Source organism: Garra rufa, chromosome 8 (assembly GCF_049309525.1).
Source record: "Garra rufa chromosome 8, GarRuf1.0, whole genome shotgun sequence".
In the NCBI taxonomy this organism is placed as follows: Eukaryota; Metazoa; Chordata; class Actinopteri; order Cypriniformes; family Cyprinidae; genus Garra; species Garra rufa.
Genome location: NC_133368.1, coordinates 14,392,530 through 14,411,176, shown reverse-complemented (window position 1 = coordinate 14,411,176; position 18,647 = coordinate 14,392,530). Strand labels below are relative to the sequence as shown.

At 34.7% G+C, this 18,647-nt stretch overlaps 2 protein-coding genes across 3 annotated transcripts in view; both read right to left on the bottom strand.

Moving 5' to 3' along the window:
* The window catches only part of LOC141340434 (dedicator of cytokinesis protein 9), a 143,725-nt gene extending 143,233 nt beyond the window's left edge, over positions 1-492 (bottom strand). The window contains exon 1 of one of the 2 annotated variants that reach the window (XM_073845393.1): positions 209-492. In XM_073845393.1, the coding sequence (XP_073701494.1) occupies positions 209-325 (117 nt within the window). In that variant the 5' untranslated portion in view covers positions 326-492. The remainder of the gene's footprint in view (positions 1-208) is intronic. The other variant, XM_073845394.1, reaches the window with a different exon arrangement.
* Positions 493-2,799: 2,307 nt separating this feature from the next.
* The window catches only part of LOC141340435 (FERM, ARHGEF and pleckstrin domain-containing protein 1), a 69,460-nt gene continuing 53,612 nt past the window's right edge, over positions 2,800-18,647 (bottom strand). The window contains exons 16-26 of the mRNA XM_073845395.1: positions 16,492-16,625; positions 14,194-14,275; positions 13,872-14,109; positions 11,781-11,980; positions 10,037-10,126; positions 9,871-9,953; positions 8,911-9,020; positions 7,086-7,261; positions 6,899-7,006; positions 6,619-6,770; positions 2,800-4,335 (exon numbers count right to left, since the gene is read on the bottom strand). Coding sequence (XP_073701496.1) covers positions 4,260-4,335; positions 6,619-6,770; positions 6,899-7,006; positions 7,086-7,261; positions 8,911-9,020; positions 9,871-9,953; positions 10,037-10,126; positions 11,781-11,980; positions 13,872-14,109; positions 14,194-14,275; positions 16,492-16,625 — 1,449 coding nt within the window. The 3' untranslated portion in view covers positions 2,800-4,259. The remainder of the gene's footprint in view (positions 4,336-6,618; positions 6,771-6,898; positions 7,007-7,085; positions 7,262-8,910; positions 9,021-9,870; positions 9,954-10,036; positions 10,127-11,780; positions 11,981-13,871; positions 14,110-14,193; positions 14,276-16,491; positions 16,626-18,647) is intronic.

Sequence of the window (18,647 nt, the reverse complement as noted above, 5' to 3'; positions counted from 1 at the left end):
ATGCCTGATTTTACTCTGAGACTTATATGTAAGTGTTGAATCAGAAACTGACATCAAACCAATAAGTTACAATGGCTGATTTTTAGGGTCAGTGCCTCGTTAAGCGTTTTACCTTAAACTCGCCTATGACCGAGGTTCGAATCCGCAACCTGCAGCAATCAGTTCTAATTCTTAACCGCTGCACCACAGCACAAACGGGCATACTCACCACTAAAACCGACGACCTCACCGCCTCCGACACGCTTTGCCGCAGCTCCGCCGCCGTGCCCGGTTTACTGAGCCCCCGGGTGAATTTACGCGTCTCCGCATGAGTCGGGGCTGACATTTCGAACTACAAACTTTCATTAAATTCCAGTAGACGTGTAAATAAATTAATTAAAACCATTCAAAGGATGTTTTCTCCGCTGTCCCGACTACAAGCGCGCACCTTTGCGTGCGCCCGAGATATAAAAATCCTTCTTAAAAGCCCTCCGTTTATCCAGCCGTTAACTCTCATGTTCAGATGAAAGTGGTAGACACTTTAATCCATGTTTTCAGTGCTTTAAAGTCCCCAGAAAGTTTTGGCGCTCTAAATGAAACCCTTTCCCCTGCTGTCATGGTCTCATGTTCGTGTTTGTGGGAGGTTTAACACACGCCGCTGAAGTCAGGCGTAATCCCGTCGAGTCTCAACTCCCTCCCCTGTCCAGATAGCGAATTTACGAAGTCTACTACGACGAAGTCTTGCTGCTTAATATTCATGAGCAAAGCCAATATCCATGAGAAGGTTTCCCAGAAATGTCAGTACGTCACCCCAACTCTATTCATTATTTATGAACCAGGCTTTACGCAACGCCTGTGTGTTTTAATTAATATTTACAAGGTGAGTGTTCGCCATAGTAGGATTTGTTAATTCGCTAAATACAAACACATGCTTGAGTGTACAGGGGATTCATGTTTTGTAACTGTTAAATGAAAACGTAACTATATCTATTGTTTCGCTTTCTCTTAACAAACGAACATTAGTCTGACTCTGTCCTGTATTCTGAGGGGCCAACAGTAATATAATGGGGCAAATCTCAGCGGGAGGGCCATACCTGTGTGTGAAATCTCATTAGAGCTCCACTTTACACGCTAGAAGAGAATGTAAGGAAATCCTCTCTAGTAAGAGCACCAGATGGCAAGTGTAAACGCGAAACACTGAAGTGTAATTCTAACCACGCTCTACCATATTTGTTTGTTTGTGTGATAATTGTATAAATATTTACCTTTGTACAAGAAAACAGGGAAAATTATATTGTTTCTGAATTAAATTTCACTAAATAGGTTGTTGAGTGGTTTGCTGGTCTTAAGGGGAGACACTACAGGCAAAAAAACAAATAATTTCATGGACCTGTCAAGTTTAGATTTTGGGCTTTTTGGCTTTTCATTAAGTGTTTTTTGGACTAAAGACACTTTTAAATGTTTCTTTTATAGCACTTTATCTTTTTGTGTCAATAGATTTGAATAACAATACATATTTTTAAAGGTCATTTTCTCAAAATGAGTTTCTTCTCCCACTGAGCCATAAATCTCCACTTCAGTAGCACTTACACACACCAAACTTCACATTTTTATTCTTGTCTATATCCTGAAGGTTTTTCCAGAGGGATTTGTTCATATAAAATTTGCTTGATTTTATACATTTTATTCCCCAAAAAACTGTAAAAAAAAAAAAAAAAAAAAATCTATAGTTTTCTGCCTGTTCTAAGTATTTTCTGAATTATGAAGTGACTGAAGTAGGCCTAAAATTCCTTCTGTAAAAACATTTGACATTCTAATGTCAAAAAAATTAAACAAGAGTTTTGAAACTGACTTCACCCAGTGTTTAGATTTTTGTACTAGAAATGTATGCAAATTAGCGCATATTTCATTAAATAATGGCTCATTTGCATATTAAACATAACATTTTAGAAAAATTGTAATACAAAAAAAATGTTTGTAATTATCAATGTAATCAATCAACTTAGTATGTGATAACGCTTAGTTGTTGTTTTTTACCCTATTCACCTCTCAAATAGAGGAAATCATAGATTACATTATTTTAATATTTGAATATTACAATTTTAATTTGATATTCATGTAGATAATTTTGAAATTATATTTTTTATTGTGATTTTATAATTATTATTAATTAATAAATAAAGGCTCAAGATTTCTCATTTTTTGGAGAGAGTAAAAATAATTACAATATTCTATTAGGTGGTTTGGTAATGGTCTATTAAAATAGTTTATTAATAAAAATAATAATAATAATAATAGTACTACTAATAATAATTAAGCTATTTTAATATATCCACCTTAATTTTTCCGTAAGAGTGGGCATGACCATTGGTAAATTTTATGGCTCTGGCTTCTGTCTCAGTCCAGCTATTTTTTAGCTGTGAGATTTGCTGCTTGATATTGCAAATTTGTGTCTTACCATATTATTTTAATGTATTTACTTAATTATGAACACATTGGTTTGAAGTGCAAACAGTTTTACCGTTTACTGCACGTTTTAGTCTTCCCTTTAGCGGCTAATGAACTGTAAGTCTCACCCATAGTATTAAGAAAGGTGGATACATTCAGTCGTTTATTTGGTTCTTCTTTAGTTCATTCATTAATTCATTTTCACTTTCTAATATTATTGTATTTCATTGCATATGCGCATGTATAGATTTATATAAAATGAAAACATTTCATTCTTTAAATGCCTTCACTGAAGATATAATACCGCCCTCTGCTGACCAATGTAATGCAAGGTGAAGAATACTAGCAAAAACACTACAGAAAGTCAACCGGTTTCTGGAATGAGGTTTTATTGCTTTCATTTCCAATAAATTTTCTATTTCTTTTTCCATTCATTTGAGCAGTGTTTGGGCCGTATGAAACTAAAACATCATGTTCATTTGCACATTTTAAAGCTTTACTTCCGTGGACTAAACTAACCTCTGATATACAGTTGTGTATATAGTGCCTAGGGTGAATGTTTCTTAGTTTGGTGAAAATTATATTTCTAAAATGACAGTGAAGCGTGTCAGTCATCTTACAATCTTGATTATCAAAATATCCGTTCTTCATTATCAAATGCTACATGGTGAGTGAAATACCTTTTGTGTGTTTATGCTCTTAAGGACACTGTAACTCTATAAATATAAGTCTGTCAGAATTTACATTGAAGTTGAAGAAATGTATGAATTATTGTAGAATTGGTCTCTAAATCCCAAACTTGCAATGCCTTTACATTATTCAATCCAAAATGGAAACAAACAGAAATACCCAACATGGTTTTGGCACATTGGCTTCTGGAACCCAACATGGTTTCAGCTGATAGAAACGAAGTCTAAAACATAGAAACATAGAAATTTGTACTATAAAAAACCATGGCACTGAAATGGATCGGCCACCTTTTAGGAGGCAACAAGTGACACTTACGGCTTACACTTACAATTAAATATCGATTACAAAATGAGATTCTGTAAAAGCCCAGTTTTTTACACGAGGACAAAACGCAAACATTCAAAAGCACCTGTGTGTTTATGGGGAATGCCATGAGTTTAATGGGGAATTCCACCTTTTTCATCTCTGAGCCTTTATTAAACACTTTCCCTTTTAGTTTCTTAAGATAGTGACTTGTGTATGTCAACACATGCTATAAATAGGCCTAATAATAAACCTTGGTTAACCTTATCTCCTATTCACACCCAACTTTAACCAATCCTGTGAACACACAGTAGCACCTTGGAATATTGGAGGCCGTTTTAATGCAGTTTTTGTGAAAATCTCCCTAAGCACCTTTTATCCAAAATGCAACAACCAGCAGTTTTTGTAAAAATTTCCCAGCAGCACCTGTCCTTAAGGGCACAATGGTGATCGTGGTACTTTTCCAAGTGTGTGAGATCTATCATTTGTTGTTGTTCTCTAATTTTCATGTTTAAATAATAATGTAACGTCACTGATGTAGTTTAAGCACCTTACACATTCTTGCTTGCCTCAGTGTGGTATTTGAACTGAAGAGAGTCTATTAAAAGGCTCAGAAGTGACATGGCAACATTCCCCTTTAATGTCATGCTATGTAACACTTATTAAAAAAAAGTCAGTCACAAAAAAGTGACGTTGTCATAAAAACACACACACACACACACACACACACACACACACACTGAGATGATTGCTCCCTATATGCCCCTATATGGTTAGATGGCAGTTTCTGAAGGGTTCAGACTGGTTCGGTCCGATTCACATGGCAGGTTCTATGTGGTTCAGTCCGGTTCTGTTCGATTCAGATAGCGGATTCTGCTGGCAGAGACTGTAGCACTTCTGATCACCGCCATCCATCTACACAGAGATGAAAATCTTACTATACAACAACATTTTTAACATTAAGGGTCACACTTACCTTGCAAAAGACAAAATGCATTTTTGGCCGATGCATGGTTTTGGTTTAATCCTATTTTTATATGGTCTAAAAGCAAACAACACTCTCAAAAAAAAAATAAAAAAAATAAAAATAAAATAACTGGTTTTGGTTTTGGTTTTAACCTATTTTTTTATATTGTCTAAATGCAAACAACATTCTCATATAAAATAAAACAAAACAAACATCAATTTAAAATTATGGTTTTGGTTTTAACCTATTTTTTTATATTGTCTAAATGCAAACAACATTCTCAAATAAAATAAAATAAATAATAAAATAAAATAAAATAAAATGGTTTTGGTTTTAACCTATTTTTATGTTGTCTAAAAGCAAATAAGAGTCTCAATAAAATAAAATAATAAAATAAAATAAAATAAAATAAAATAAAATAAAATAAAATAAATGGTTTTGGTTTTAACCTTTTTTTATATTGTCTAAATGCAAACAACATTCTCATATAAAATAAAATAAAATAAAATAAAATAAAATAAAATAAAATAAAATAAAATAAAATAAAATAAATGGTTTTGGTTTTAACATATTTTTTTATATTGTCTAAATGCAAACAACATTCTCAAATAAAATAAAATAAATAATAAAATAAAATAAAATAAAATGGTTTTGGTTTTAACCTATTTTTATGTTGTCTAAAAGCAAACAACACTCTCAATAAAATAATAAAATAAAATAAAATAAAATAAAATAAAATAAAATAAAATAAAATAAAATAAAATAAAATAAAATAAAATAAAATAAAATAAAATAAATGGTTTTGGTTTTAACCTATTTTTTTATATTGTCTAAATGCAAAGAACATTCTCAAATAAAATAAAATAAATAATAAAATAAAATAAAATAAAATAAAATAAAATAAAATAAAATAAAATAAAATAAAATAAAATAGTTTTAACCTATTTTTATGTTGTTTAAAAGCAAATAAGAGTCTCAATAAAATTAAAATTAAATAAAATTGAAAATCATGGTTTTGGTTTAAACCTATTTTTCATATTGTCTAAAAGCAAACAACACTCTTGGTAATAAAATAAAATAAAATAAAATAAAATAAAATAAATAAAATAAAATAAAATAAAATAAAATAAAATAAAATAAAATAAAATAAAATAAAATAAAATAAAAATAAAAAATGGTTCTGTTTTCACCTATTTTTTATATTGTCTAAAAGCAAACAACACTCTTGGTAAAAAATAAATAAAAATAAAATAAAATAAAATAAAAAATGGTTTTGGTTTTAACCTATTTTTTATATTATCTAAACGCAAACAACATTCTCTAGAAAAACAAAATAAAACAAAAAATCAATTTAAAATGATGGTTTTGGTTTAAACCATATTGTCATTTGGTTTATTCATATTGTCTCAAAGCAAATAAGAGTCTCAATAAAATTAAAATTAAATAAAAATAAAATTGAAAATCATGGTTTTGGTTTAAACCTATTTTTATATTGTCTAAAAGCAAACAACACTCTTGGTAAAAATAAAATAAAATAAAATAAAATAATAAAATAAAATAAAATAAAATAAAATAAAATAAAATAAAATAAAATAAAATAAAATAAAATAAAATAAAATAAAATATAATATAAATCATGGTTTTTGTTTAAACCTCTTTTTTATATTGTCTAAAAGCAACACTCTCAATAAAAATAAATAAATTTATAAATAAATTACTTACTTTATAAAATGAAATAAAATTAAATGAAATGAAACTAAATTAAATTAAATTAAAAAATAAATCGAAAATCATGGTTTCGGATTAAACCTATTTTTATGTTGTTTAAAGCAAACAACACTCTCAATAAAAATGTAAATAAATTATTTTTTTTTTTTTTTTTACATATTGTCTAAAAGCAAACAACACTCAATATAAAATATATATATATATATCTATGCTAAGCTGCTAAAAGTGATATCGCCAGAACAGGAGAACGGCTGAATGGATTTCAAAACGGTAAAAATCAACTTATTAACTCGGGGGGGAGTTGGAGAATGAGCCTATTTCCAAAAAAAGTGAAGTGTTCCTTTAAGGTCTTGTGTAGGCTGTATTTATAATAAGCAAACTAAATTAAAGATTAAATATAACAAAATCCTTTTAGTTTTTTCCAAAGTGAAAATTAAGATGTAAAACAGGTTACCAGGCTTACTACTGTATGTCTCTTGGTAGAATAATGAATTTTGTTGTACCTTTCGAAAAAGTATTCACTGTCCGTTCTGAAGTAGTAGATATGAGATTTGAAATGCAGTTTGAAGACATAATCTTTATGGATGTTTTCCGACTCTCCAGCATGTGTTACTGAGTAACCCAACAACGGCAGACAGGCCAGCGGATACTCATCCTTACAGAGTGAACAGTCAACAGAGAAATAAGTGTGAGTCCAGACATTTCACACACATCTAACACATTCACAGAGTAAACACATCGTGCGCGAGAGGATATGACAGTGTGTGTCTGTCAAGGTTTTACCTCATGTGTTTTGTAGAAGAACAGGGTGAAATTGGTGAAAACCACCCAGAGTTTCTGCCAGCCGTTACTGTTTTTGAACTTTCTGAGCAGATTTCCTGAGAGCTTGTTCTGCCAGACACAGGGAAGATGATGACCAAACTGTATTTTCGTATTCAAACACACAGATGAGGAGATGTAGGATTGGTACCTCTATGGCGATGCTGAAGTCCAGCATGGAAACACTGGTGTTGCGATGCCAGCACACGTAGGCTGTGGTGTTGCCGCGGTGAAAAGTGTTTGCTGAACTGTTGCCATTTCGTGGCAAAGATGTTCGAGACCCACAAAGGTCATCCTCTGACTCCACTTCAGATGCCCCTGAGGATTCTGGGAAAAAGTAAGAACTGAGATATCTTCCCTGCTGAAAAAAAAAAAAAACAGCTAAAACCAGCCTAGGCTGGTCAGACTGGTATTAGCTGGTTTTAGCTGGTCTCCCAACCTGGCCAGGCTGGTTTTAGTTGGTGGTCTCTCAGCCTGACCAGCTAAGACCAGTCTGACCAGCCTGGAAAAGTGGCCAAAACCCTTCTAAAACCAGCCTGCTGAACAGCTATGACCAGCTAAAACCAGCCAACCAGTTTTTTTCACCAGGGTTGAGCTAAAACATGCTAGTGTTTGCTCCCTAAACTTTTGTTAGCAATCATCGCACTGAAACATTTGACAACATTCAATATTCTCCCTGCTGGAAAAAAAACTGCTAAAACCAGCCTAGGCTGGTTGGCTGGTTATAGCTGATCATAGCTGGTCAGCAGGCTGGTTTTAGAGGGGTTTTGGCCATTTTCCCAGCCTGGCCAGCCTAGGATGGTTGGCTGGTCTTAGCTGGTTTAAGCTGGAAGTAGCTGGTTTTAGCTAATGTTCTCCCAGCTTAAACCAGCTAAGACCAGCCAACCATCCTAGGCTGGTTTTAGCAGTTTTTTTTCAGCAGGGCTGACTCCTACAGACTTTTATAAGTCCCCGATTAAACAATCTAATATCGAATAGCCATAGGGCTCTACATGATCCCAACCAAGGAATTAGGGTCTTATCTAGGGAAACCATTGGTCATTTTCTAAAAAAAAAAAATCATATACTTTTTAAACAGAAATACTCATCTTGCACTAGCTTGACCTGACACATAATGTAATCACATTGGAAAGGTCACTTGTGACGTAGGCGGAAGTACCAACAAAGCCAATATGCAAAGAAAGTCAAACGTCCTTCACAAAAAAAGGTAAAGGATTTTAAAGAGTTGGTTTAAAGAGTTTTTCACTCTACCCTACCCTTTTGAACCTTTTTTGAAGTACACAGATGAAGAGCTAACCACACGTGACTTTTCCACCATGATTACATAATGTGTGAAGTCGCACATGTGCATCACAGAGCTAGTGCACGATGAGCATTTGTGGTTAAAAAGTATAGAAATTTGTATTTTTTTAAGAAAATGACAGATCGTTTAGCTAGAAAAGCTAATTCCTCGGTTGGGATTGTGTGAAACCCTTTGAAGCTGCGCTGAAACTGCAATTTGGACTTTCAAACTGTAAACCCCTAAAGTCCACTATATGGAGAAAAATCCTGGACTGTTTTCCCTTTCGATTGAAGAAAGAAAGACATGAACATCTTGGATGACATAAATGATCAGGAAATGTATATTTTGGAAGTAAAGGAATCCTTTAAGTAAGCAAATATGGTCCATTTTAATTCTGTGGTATCTAGGAAAGGAAAGGAGGTGAAGTGAGGCCAAGTATGGTGACCCATACTAGGAATTTGTGCTCTGCATTTAACCCATCCAAGTGCACACACACACACACACACAGTAGTGAACACACACACACACCGTGAACACACACCCGGAGCAGTGGGCAGCCGGACCTGAGACTCGAACCTGCAACCTTTGGGTTACAAGTCCGACTCTCTAACCATTAGGCCACGGCTGCCTCCATGCTATATACAGTATCTGTAACAAATGTATAAAAGGATTGATCTGATCATGTGTCACTTACTGACATCCTTGCTAGCAGTCAGCAGGTCAGTGGTCAGTCCATTTGACTCTTCAGCCATGTCAACCGCCATCTTTAAATCCTCCATCCATTTCTCCATTTCTGACTCCGTACTACAAGAGACAGGAGAACTCAATGTTTTTTTTAATGCATCCATCATATATGGACCTCTAAAGCTCTTAAATCCATTTAAAAATCTGTACTGGACTGATCCATTAAAAAGTTCTGTATGTAAACAATGGGCACAGTTAAAGGGATAGTTCACCCAAAAAATGGAAATTCTGTCATTAACTATTCACCCTCATGTCGTTCCAAACCCGTAAGACCTTTGTTCATCTTTGAAACACAAATTAATATATTTTTGATGGAATTCAATAACTTTAAGACCCTGCAACCCAACTACCACGTTCAAGGCTCAGAAAAGTAGTAAGGACATTGATAAAATAGTCTGTGTGACATCAGTGGTTCAACCAAAATTTTATGAAGCTACGAAAAAACTTTCTGTGCACAAAGAAAACAAAATAACAATGTAACAATTTCTTCTCTTTCGTGTCAGTCTTCAACAAGCATTTATGACAGTATCATGACACATGATGTTAATTTTGTTTTCTTTGTGCACAAAAAATATTTTCATAGCTTCATAAATTTATGGTTGTACCACTGCTGTCACATGGACTATTTTATTGATGTCCTTACGACCTTTCTGGGCCTTGAACATGTCAGTTGTGTTATAGTCTATGCATAAAACTCATATTTCATCAAAAATATCTTAATTTGTGTTCCGAAGATAAAAAAAGTCTCACAGGTTTGGAACGACATGAGGGCGAGTTTTGACATAATACGAAAATTTAATTTTTTTTGGTGAACTATCTCTTTAAAATACACAGTTGACTTGCTTTCTATTACTGTACTTCCTGTCTGGCTGATAACACACAGATATTGTGAATGATTGCTTAACATTACCATGCGGCGACCACCAGTGACTGCTGCTGCACCATCAGTGTGAAGGAGTGTGGGACGCCCCACTCGTCCTCACTCTCCCGGATCTGAACAGACACACAAACACACAGATTTCTCATGGTTGGAGTCTCATGCCAATCAATAACATCTGATTGATGGGTTTTCTTACTGTCATGCCACGCAGAGGAAGTTGTTTGTGCACTGTAAACTGATTGGTTGATGTTATCCCTCGAGTGCTGTACAACAGAACGTCATTGAACTGGCTCCACATAAAAAGAGAAAGAGGAGTTCGTCAGAAATCAGTTCATTTCATGTGCAAAAATAGGAGAAGAATTTAGTATTAGGTTAGATATATAGTTATTAGAAATATTAGAATGACCAACATTCTTTAAAAGAAGATTGTTGGTAACTTAACAGTTGCTAGTAGCCATTGACTTCCATAAAATGGAAAACAAATACTATGGAAGTCAATTGTTTGTTTTTTCTAACATTCTTCAGAATACAGTGGTGTGAAAAAGTGTTGGCCCCCTTAATGATTTTTTTTTTTTTTTTTTTGCAGGTTTGTCACACTTTTAATGAACTGCCACACCTGTTTGCAATCAAGAAATCACTTAAATAGGACCTGCCTGACAAAGTGAAGTAGACCAAAATATCCTCAAAAGCTACACATCATGTTGAGACCCAAAGAAATTCAGGAACAAATGAGAAAGAAAGTAATTGAGATCTCTCAGTCTGGAAAAGGTTATAAAGCCATTTCTAAAGCTTTGGGACTCCAGCGAACCGCAGTGAGAGCCATTATCCACAAATGGCGAAAACATGGAACAGTGGTGAACCTTCCCAGGAGTGGCCAGCCGACCAAAATTACCCCAAGAGTGCAGCGACGACTCATCCAAGAGGTCACAAAAGACCCCACAACAACATCTAAAGAACTGCAGACCTCTCTTGCCTCAGTTAAGGTCAGTGTTCATGACTCCACCATAAGAAAGAGACAAAAATGGCCTGCATGGCAGAGTTCCAAGACGAAAACCGCTGCTGAGCAAAAAGAACATAAAGGCTCGTCTCAGTTTTGCCAGAAAACATCTTGATGATCCCCAAGACTTTTGGGAAAATACTCTGTGTACTGACGAGACAAAAGTTGAACTTTTTGGAAAGTGTGTGTCCCATTACATCTGGCATAAAAGTAACACAGCATTTTAGAAAAAGAACATCATACCAACAGTAAAATATGGTGGTGGTAGTGTGATGGTCTGGGGCTGTTTTGCTGCTTCTGGACCTGAAAGACTTGCTGTGATAATGGAACCATGAATTCTGCTGTCTACCAAAAAAATCCTGATGGACAATGTCCGGCCATCTGTTTGTGACCTCAAGCTGAAGCGAAAAAAAATGCCTTAAAAAGGCATTTCATGCTCGAAAACCCTCCAATGTGGCTGAATTACAACAATTCTGCCAAGATGAGTGGGCCAAAATTCCTGCACAGCGCTGTAACAGACTCATTGCAAGTTATCGCAAACGCTTGATTGCAGTTGTTGCTGCTAAGGGTAGCCCAAACCATTATTAAGTTTAGGGGGCAAACACTTTTTCACACAGGGCCATGTGGGTTTGGATTTTGTTTTCCCTTCATAACTTCATTCAAAAACTGCATGTTGTGCTTACTTGTGTTATCTTTGATTAATATTTAAATTAGTTTGATGATCTGAAACATTAAAGTGTGACAAACATGCAAAAAAAAAAAAATCAGGACACTTTTTCACACCACTGTATCTTATTTTGTGCTCAACAGAAGAAAGAAACTCATACTGCTTTGGAACAACATGAGGGTGAGTAAATAATGACAGAATTTAATTTTGAGAACTTTAAGAACAATAGGTCCCTATATCATATAAAACGTAGATGTGTGTGTACTGAAATCTCACCAGGAAGAACATGCGTTGTTGAAGGCCTTTCCCAGAGAGTTTGCTGAGGCAGCCCAGTCTGATGAGCTGACGTCCAGTCACGGCCAGATCCTCAACACCAATCAAATCCTTCTGAAGCTCCAGGAGTTTCTGATATTTCTCAATCTCTTCCAGACCAGAATGAAGTGCAGCCTCCAATTCACATATATCATCCAATGCAGCTAGAAAACACACACACACACACACACACACACACACACACACACACACACACACACACACACACACACACACACACACACACACACATATATACAATAAGTTACAAAAGTTTGTGGTCAGTAAGATTTTTTTAAATGAATAGTTTCATTAGATGCATTAAATAGCTCAAAAGTGACAGTTAATACATTGAGAATGTTACAGAATATTTCTATTTCAAATAGATTCTGTTCTTTTGAACTTTCTATTCATCAAAGAATCCTTAGAATGAAATTCATTAGAAATTAAATGAAATAATTAAAAAAAATTATATTTTTATTCAGCAAGGATTCATTAAATTGATTAAAAGTAAAGAGTAAAGACATTTCGAAAGACATTTATAACTAAAATATTCAGTTTTAAATAAATGCTGCTCTTTTTAAGTTTCTAATTAATATATTATTCTAAGTTATATCATGGTTTCCACAAAAATATTAAGCAGCACAACTCTTTTCAACATTGATAGTAATCAGAAATGTTTCTTGAGCAGCAAATAAGCAGATTAGATTGATTTCTAAAGGATCATGTGACACTGAAGTAATATATAATAGGTGACCCTGGACCACAAAACCAGTCTTAATTAGCACGGGTATATTTGTAGCAATAGCCAAAAATACATTGTATGGGTCAAAATTATCGATTTTTTTTTATGCCAAAAATCATTAGCATATTAAGTAAAGATCATGTTCCATGAAGATATTTTGTAAATTTTCTACCATAAATATATAAAAACTTGATTTTTGTTCAGTATTATGCATTGCTAAGAACTACATTTGGACAACTTTAAAGGCGATTTTCTCAATATTTAGATTTTTTTCCACCCCCAGATTCCAGGTTTTCAAATAGTTGTATCTCTGTCAAACATTGTCCTATTTTAACGCTTATTTACTCAGCTTTCAGATGACATAAGAATCTCAATTTTGACAAATTTACACTTATGACTGGTTTTGTGGTTCAGGGTCACATATAATAATGTCACGCCCCTTTGGACTGTTCATGTTGGTTTCTCTGTCTTGTGCCCATATTTGGTTATTCCTGTCTTTATTAGTTATCACCCACACCTGTCAAGGTCTCATTAACCTGGCTATATATGTTATATTCTGTTCAGTGTTTCTTTGCCCGATCTCAAGGTTGCTTTGATGTGTGTTCACCTGTTCATCGTCTGGATTTACCTGTTTGGTTTAATAAAAGACCTGCAGTTGCATTCTCGTCTTCCTTCAGACACACATATGTGACAAATATACAGCAATATAATATAATGGTTGGCTGGTTTTAGCTGGTCAGCAGGCTGGTTTTAGAGGGGTTTCGGCCCCTTTTCCAGCCTAGAAAGGCTGGTCAGGCTGGTCAGGCTGGGAAACCAGCTTAAACCAACTACTTCCAGCTTAAACCAGCTAAGACCAGCCAACCAGCCTAGGCTGGTATTAGCTGTTTTTTTCAGCAGGGACACACTTAAAAATATATTGAAAATAGACTGTCTTTTGTGTTATTTCTTTAACTGAATTCTATTTATTTTATTTTACTTCATGTTTTTTCTCACCTCAATAAATGGCACATTTATCAAAAATACATAGAAGTTGTAAGGGTTCACAAACTTAGCAGCACCTCTGTATCTAAACAGTGACTTCTCATTTACTTCATGGTTCCTCTAAGTTAGCACTAAAATGCAACTTTTGGCTGTTTTAAAATAAATACTTTCATGAGGCATTTTTCTGTTGAGAACATCTTAAAAAAGTAAGTTGTTTATAGATTTATCTGTCTTTGGGGAACATTTTTCATCACTGTTTTCTCCAGAATTTCAGCTAAATCAAAAACATGCTCAGAGTCACTCTTCCAAGCACACACTGTCTCTCTCACCTCTGCAGTCACTGTAGTCGGTGTGTGTCGGGTCGTAGTGTTTGCAGAGTCTGTCTAGTATCTGTCTGTAGTGCAGCAGGCGATGTAGAGGACTCAGCAGAAAGACATTCAGAGGAATGTAACACACCTTCTGCAGCTCAAACTCACGACACACATGCTCCACTCTGTGGGACGCCACACACGCTTTCTCCAGCGCAAACACAAACTCTGAGATCATCTGCAGCTGAGCTGAGAGACCCTGAAGAATGACAAACACACAGTAGTGTCAAAAACATGACTAATAACAAACCATCTACACACACACAAATGCACAAGGAATCACCTTCAGCTCCTGTACGGCCTTCAGCAGCAGGTCTCCAATGCGCTGGATTTCTCCTTTAACCTGCATATTGCATCTGCTTTCCCTAAAACACATTACAAGCATAATCAAAATATTGTTTTGAGTGACTCAGAAGAAAGAAAGTCAGGTTTGGAATAACATGAGGGTGAGTAAATTATGACAAAATTACTATTTTTAGATTAACTAATCCTTCAACTAACCCTATACACTCTTAAAAATAAAGGTGCTTTAAAAGGTTCTTCACAGCGAACCCATAGAAGAACCAATTATGGTTCCACAAAGAACAATTCAGTCAAAGGTTCTTTAAAGAACCATCTCTTTCTTACCTTTTTATAATCTGAAGAACCTTCTTTTGCCACAAAGAACCTTCTGTGAAACAGAAAGGTTCTTCAGATGTTAAAGGCTCTTTATGGAACCATTTAGACATAAAGGGTTCTTCTTTGGCATCGTGAAGCACCTTTATTTTAAGAGTTTACACACTTTAATCATTAGTTACTGAGCAATGGTGTGATTTGACCAGCAGGTGGCGATCATAATAGACTCTGACTAATGATGTTTCCTGAGGCTGCACTCGTATTTGCATAATTTAATTATTCACCAAAGAAGTGTTTCTCAGATCTGGTCCTCAAAGTCCTCTGTCCTGCGGAGTTTCGCTCTAAATATGATCAAATTGATCTGTCGGTAGCTGTCTAGCACTCATGAAAAGCTTGATTACTAACTTGTTGAGGTCTGTTTGATTAGAGTTGGAGTTAAACTCTACAGGACAGTGGACAGGAATCTTCTGAGGTGAAAAGGAGACCTTAGCAAATGTACGTTTTGGCAATACTTTCATTTCACAGTGTCCTTGTTACATTCATAACAGTAAAGTATTCATAATTGCAAACAATTAACTCTAAACCAAACCCTAATCTCAAGTACATGTTATTAATTCATATTTATCAGTACTTAACTGAATTTTTACACTGTGAAAGGACACCATAATATAGTGTAACCTAATTTTGTGTTTCAACAGCAAAAACTAAAACCATGTGTGAACATAAATAAAATAGAATATAAAAACTCTTAAATTTGTTTTATTTCAACAAGTTGCCAAGGCAACATTTCTAACTTTTGTAGTTTAAGTACTAAAATAACTAAAACAAATAATAAATAATAACTAATCTAAAACTAATAAATACTATATAGGCATGAAAACGACAAAAACATACAACAAAATGACAAAAAATAATCATATTTAAAATATTAACAAAATCTATAATAGCATATCAATTATACTAAATTAGGACTAATCTGAAGACAAAAAGATGTATTTTTTGTAATTAAATTATATAAATACTGTTATAATGTACACAAAGTAAAGAAATACAATTTTTTTTTAGATCTGCAGTGTTATTATTTGTAGCAAAAATGTGCCAGCAGTCTGTAAAAAGCCTCCAAACCTTATCTAGATTCATTTATTACTGTTCGGTTAATTTATGTTAAATCTATTCTTCCTTCCTCTGTGTTTTTCTTCACCAAAAGTTGAAAGCGAATTGTTCTGAACTGTTGCAAAAGGGACTTTATTGGCAAAAGAGGCAATATTAGCCAAAAAAGCAAGCACAGATAACCACGCTATCTCACAACCATATCCCTTCACTATTTTTAATTTCACAAACTATTTCAAACAGAAATTACACAAAATGAGGTGCAGGACAATATTCAGCTTTCATATTCACGACCCTTGACTATAAATGATGTAGTTTAACCTGAAAAAAACACACTTATGTGAATGTGTGAACACTAATACATAATCTTCAGTTTCTCACACACATTATCCTGAGAGCTGTCAATGCCACTGCTGAAGGGTGGAGATCATAGTGACCTCAAGCCAGAAACCATCAATCAAACTCAGCTTACTGTCAAGACTGTAGCCTGAAACCTGATGTATGTGTGTACTGGTATTCACTACATTATGACGACCAAATGTCTCCACAAGTATAGAAATACCAGTAAATGTTGACCCCATGAGAAAAACAGCTTATAAATCATACATAATTAAGTTTTATGAAAATCTAAAAATGCCTGTAGTTTTGTATGAGGGGTAGGTTTATGGATTTTGTTAGGATAAGGGGATAGAAAAACAGCAGAAAAACCATTATGCCTATGGAATGTCCCTATAATGATAAGAATATCAGTGGATGTGTGTGTGTGTGTGTGTGTGTGTGTGTGTGTGTGTGTGTGTGTGTGTGTGTGTGTGTGTGTGTGTGTGTGTGTGTGTGTGTGTGTGTGTGTGTTACTCACCACAGTGATAGCCTCTCCTCGAGCTCCTGGAGGAAGTGTGTGTGGTGGGAATGTAGCGGCTCATAGGTGGAACTCAACAGGGTCTTCAGAGCGTCAGGAACACAATCCTCTTTATCCAACACTCCCTGAAACGACTTACACCCACATCAATCATATTACAATACCTGTTCCTGCTTATATGACAGTTCATCATTGTGTGTTTCCTATGTGCATTGTGTAGCTATTCTTACTATTTTTAGGAAAGTTCATAATGAATATGTTGCTTTTAATAAATGTGTAGTTTATTGGGTGTAGATCATGATATAATATGAGTATATACTACATTTCAAAATTGTGTCATCAGTTATTTCAAAGAATAATTTATTTTATCCAGTAAGGATGCATTAAATTGATCAAATGTGACAATAAAGACATGTATAGCAAATTTTCAATTTCAAGTATCAAGCTTTTTACCAACATATAGTTCAGAGGGATCGTACAAAATGCATGCTATTGTTTTTATTTTTTAGTACTGACCTGAATAAGATATTTCACATAAAAGACATATGGTCCACAAGAGAAAATAATAGACGAATTTTTAAAAAATGACCCTTAATACTGTTGTTACCTTAATGATCCACAGCTGTGTTTTTTTTTAGTGATAGCTGCTCATGAGTCCCTTGTTTGTCCTCAACAGTTAAACTGCCCGCTGTTCTTCGGAAAAATCCTTCAGGTCCCACAAATTCTTTGGTTTTTCAGCATTTTTGTGTATTTGAACCCTTTCCAACAATGACTGTATGATTTTGAGATCCATCTTTTCACTCTGAGGACAACTGAGGGGCTCATATGCAACTATTACAGAAGATTCAAACCCTCAATGATGCTCTAGAAGGAAACACAATGCATTATGAATTTGAAGATCAGGGTAAATTTAACTTATTTTGTCTTCTGGGAAATATGTAAGTATCTTCTGTAAGTACTAAATGAAAAAAATATGAGGCAAAATAAGAAAAATTTACACATTTGTATTCTGTTGAAAAGTTTACACTCCCGCTTCTTAATGCATCATGTTTCCTTCCCGGAGCATCAGTGAGTGTTTGAACCTTTTGTAATAGTTGCATATGAGTCCCTCAGTTGACCTCAGTGTGAAAAGATGGATCTCAAAACCACACAATCATTGTTGGAAAGGGTTCAAATACACACAAATGCTGAAAAACCAAATAATTTGTGGGACCTGAAGGATTTTTTCTGAAGAACAGCAGGCAGTTTAACTGTTTAGGACAAACAAGGAACTCATGAACAACTATCACTAAAGAAAAAAAACAGCTGTGGATCATTCAGGTAACAACACAGTATTAAGAATCAAGTGTATGTAAACTTTTGAACAGGACCATTTTTATAAATTCAACTATTATTTTCTCTTGTGGACTATATGTAAACATCTTTTATGTGAAATATCTTATTCAGGTCAGTACTAAATAAAAAATAACATGCATTTTGTATGATCCCTCTTATTTTGGTCAAATAATGAACATTTTGCAGATTCTGCAAGGTGAACAGGTATGTAAACTTTTGACTTCAACTGTATGACTCAGCACAACTGTTTCAACACTGATAATCAAAAGTTTTTCTTGAGAAGCAAATCATCATATCAGAATGATTTCTGAAGGATCATGTGACACTGAAGACTCGAGTAATGGTGCTTGAGATGACAGAACGTCTCTAAAAAAATGTACTCAGTCACTGGACAGAGTGTGTAGTTCAAATTAAGTGTATAGCTGATAAAGTAAGCAGAACCCCTGTGCTGATATACTGCTGCGTTAAACTGTGGTAAACTCCTACAAAACCCACATTGCCCTCGGTACGTAAACATAACCCCATTTATGTACTCTCTTTCTCTCTCTCTCTCTCTCACATACACACACATCTCTAAACCTGATCCACAGTCTCTGATGGCTGCACTGTGTGTTTTGTGGGCAGAAAAAGGAAATATGAGCTCTATACTTGAATGGAAACCCGCCCACTGTGGCTGGACAGGAATGTGTGTGTGTGTGTGTGTGTGTGTGTGTGTGTGTGTGTGTGTGTGTGTGTGTGTGTGTGTGTGTGTGTGTGTGTGTGTGTGTGTGTGTGTGTGTGTGCCTGGTATTCATCACGTTGTGGGGACCAAATGTCCCCAC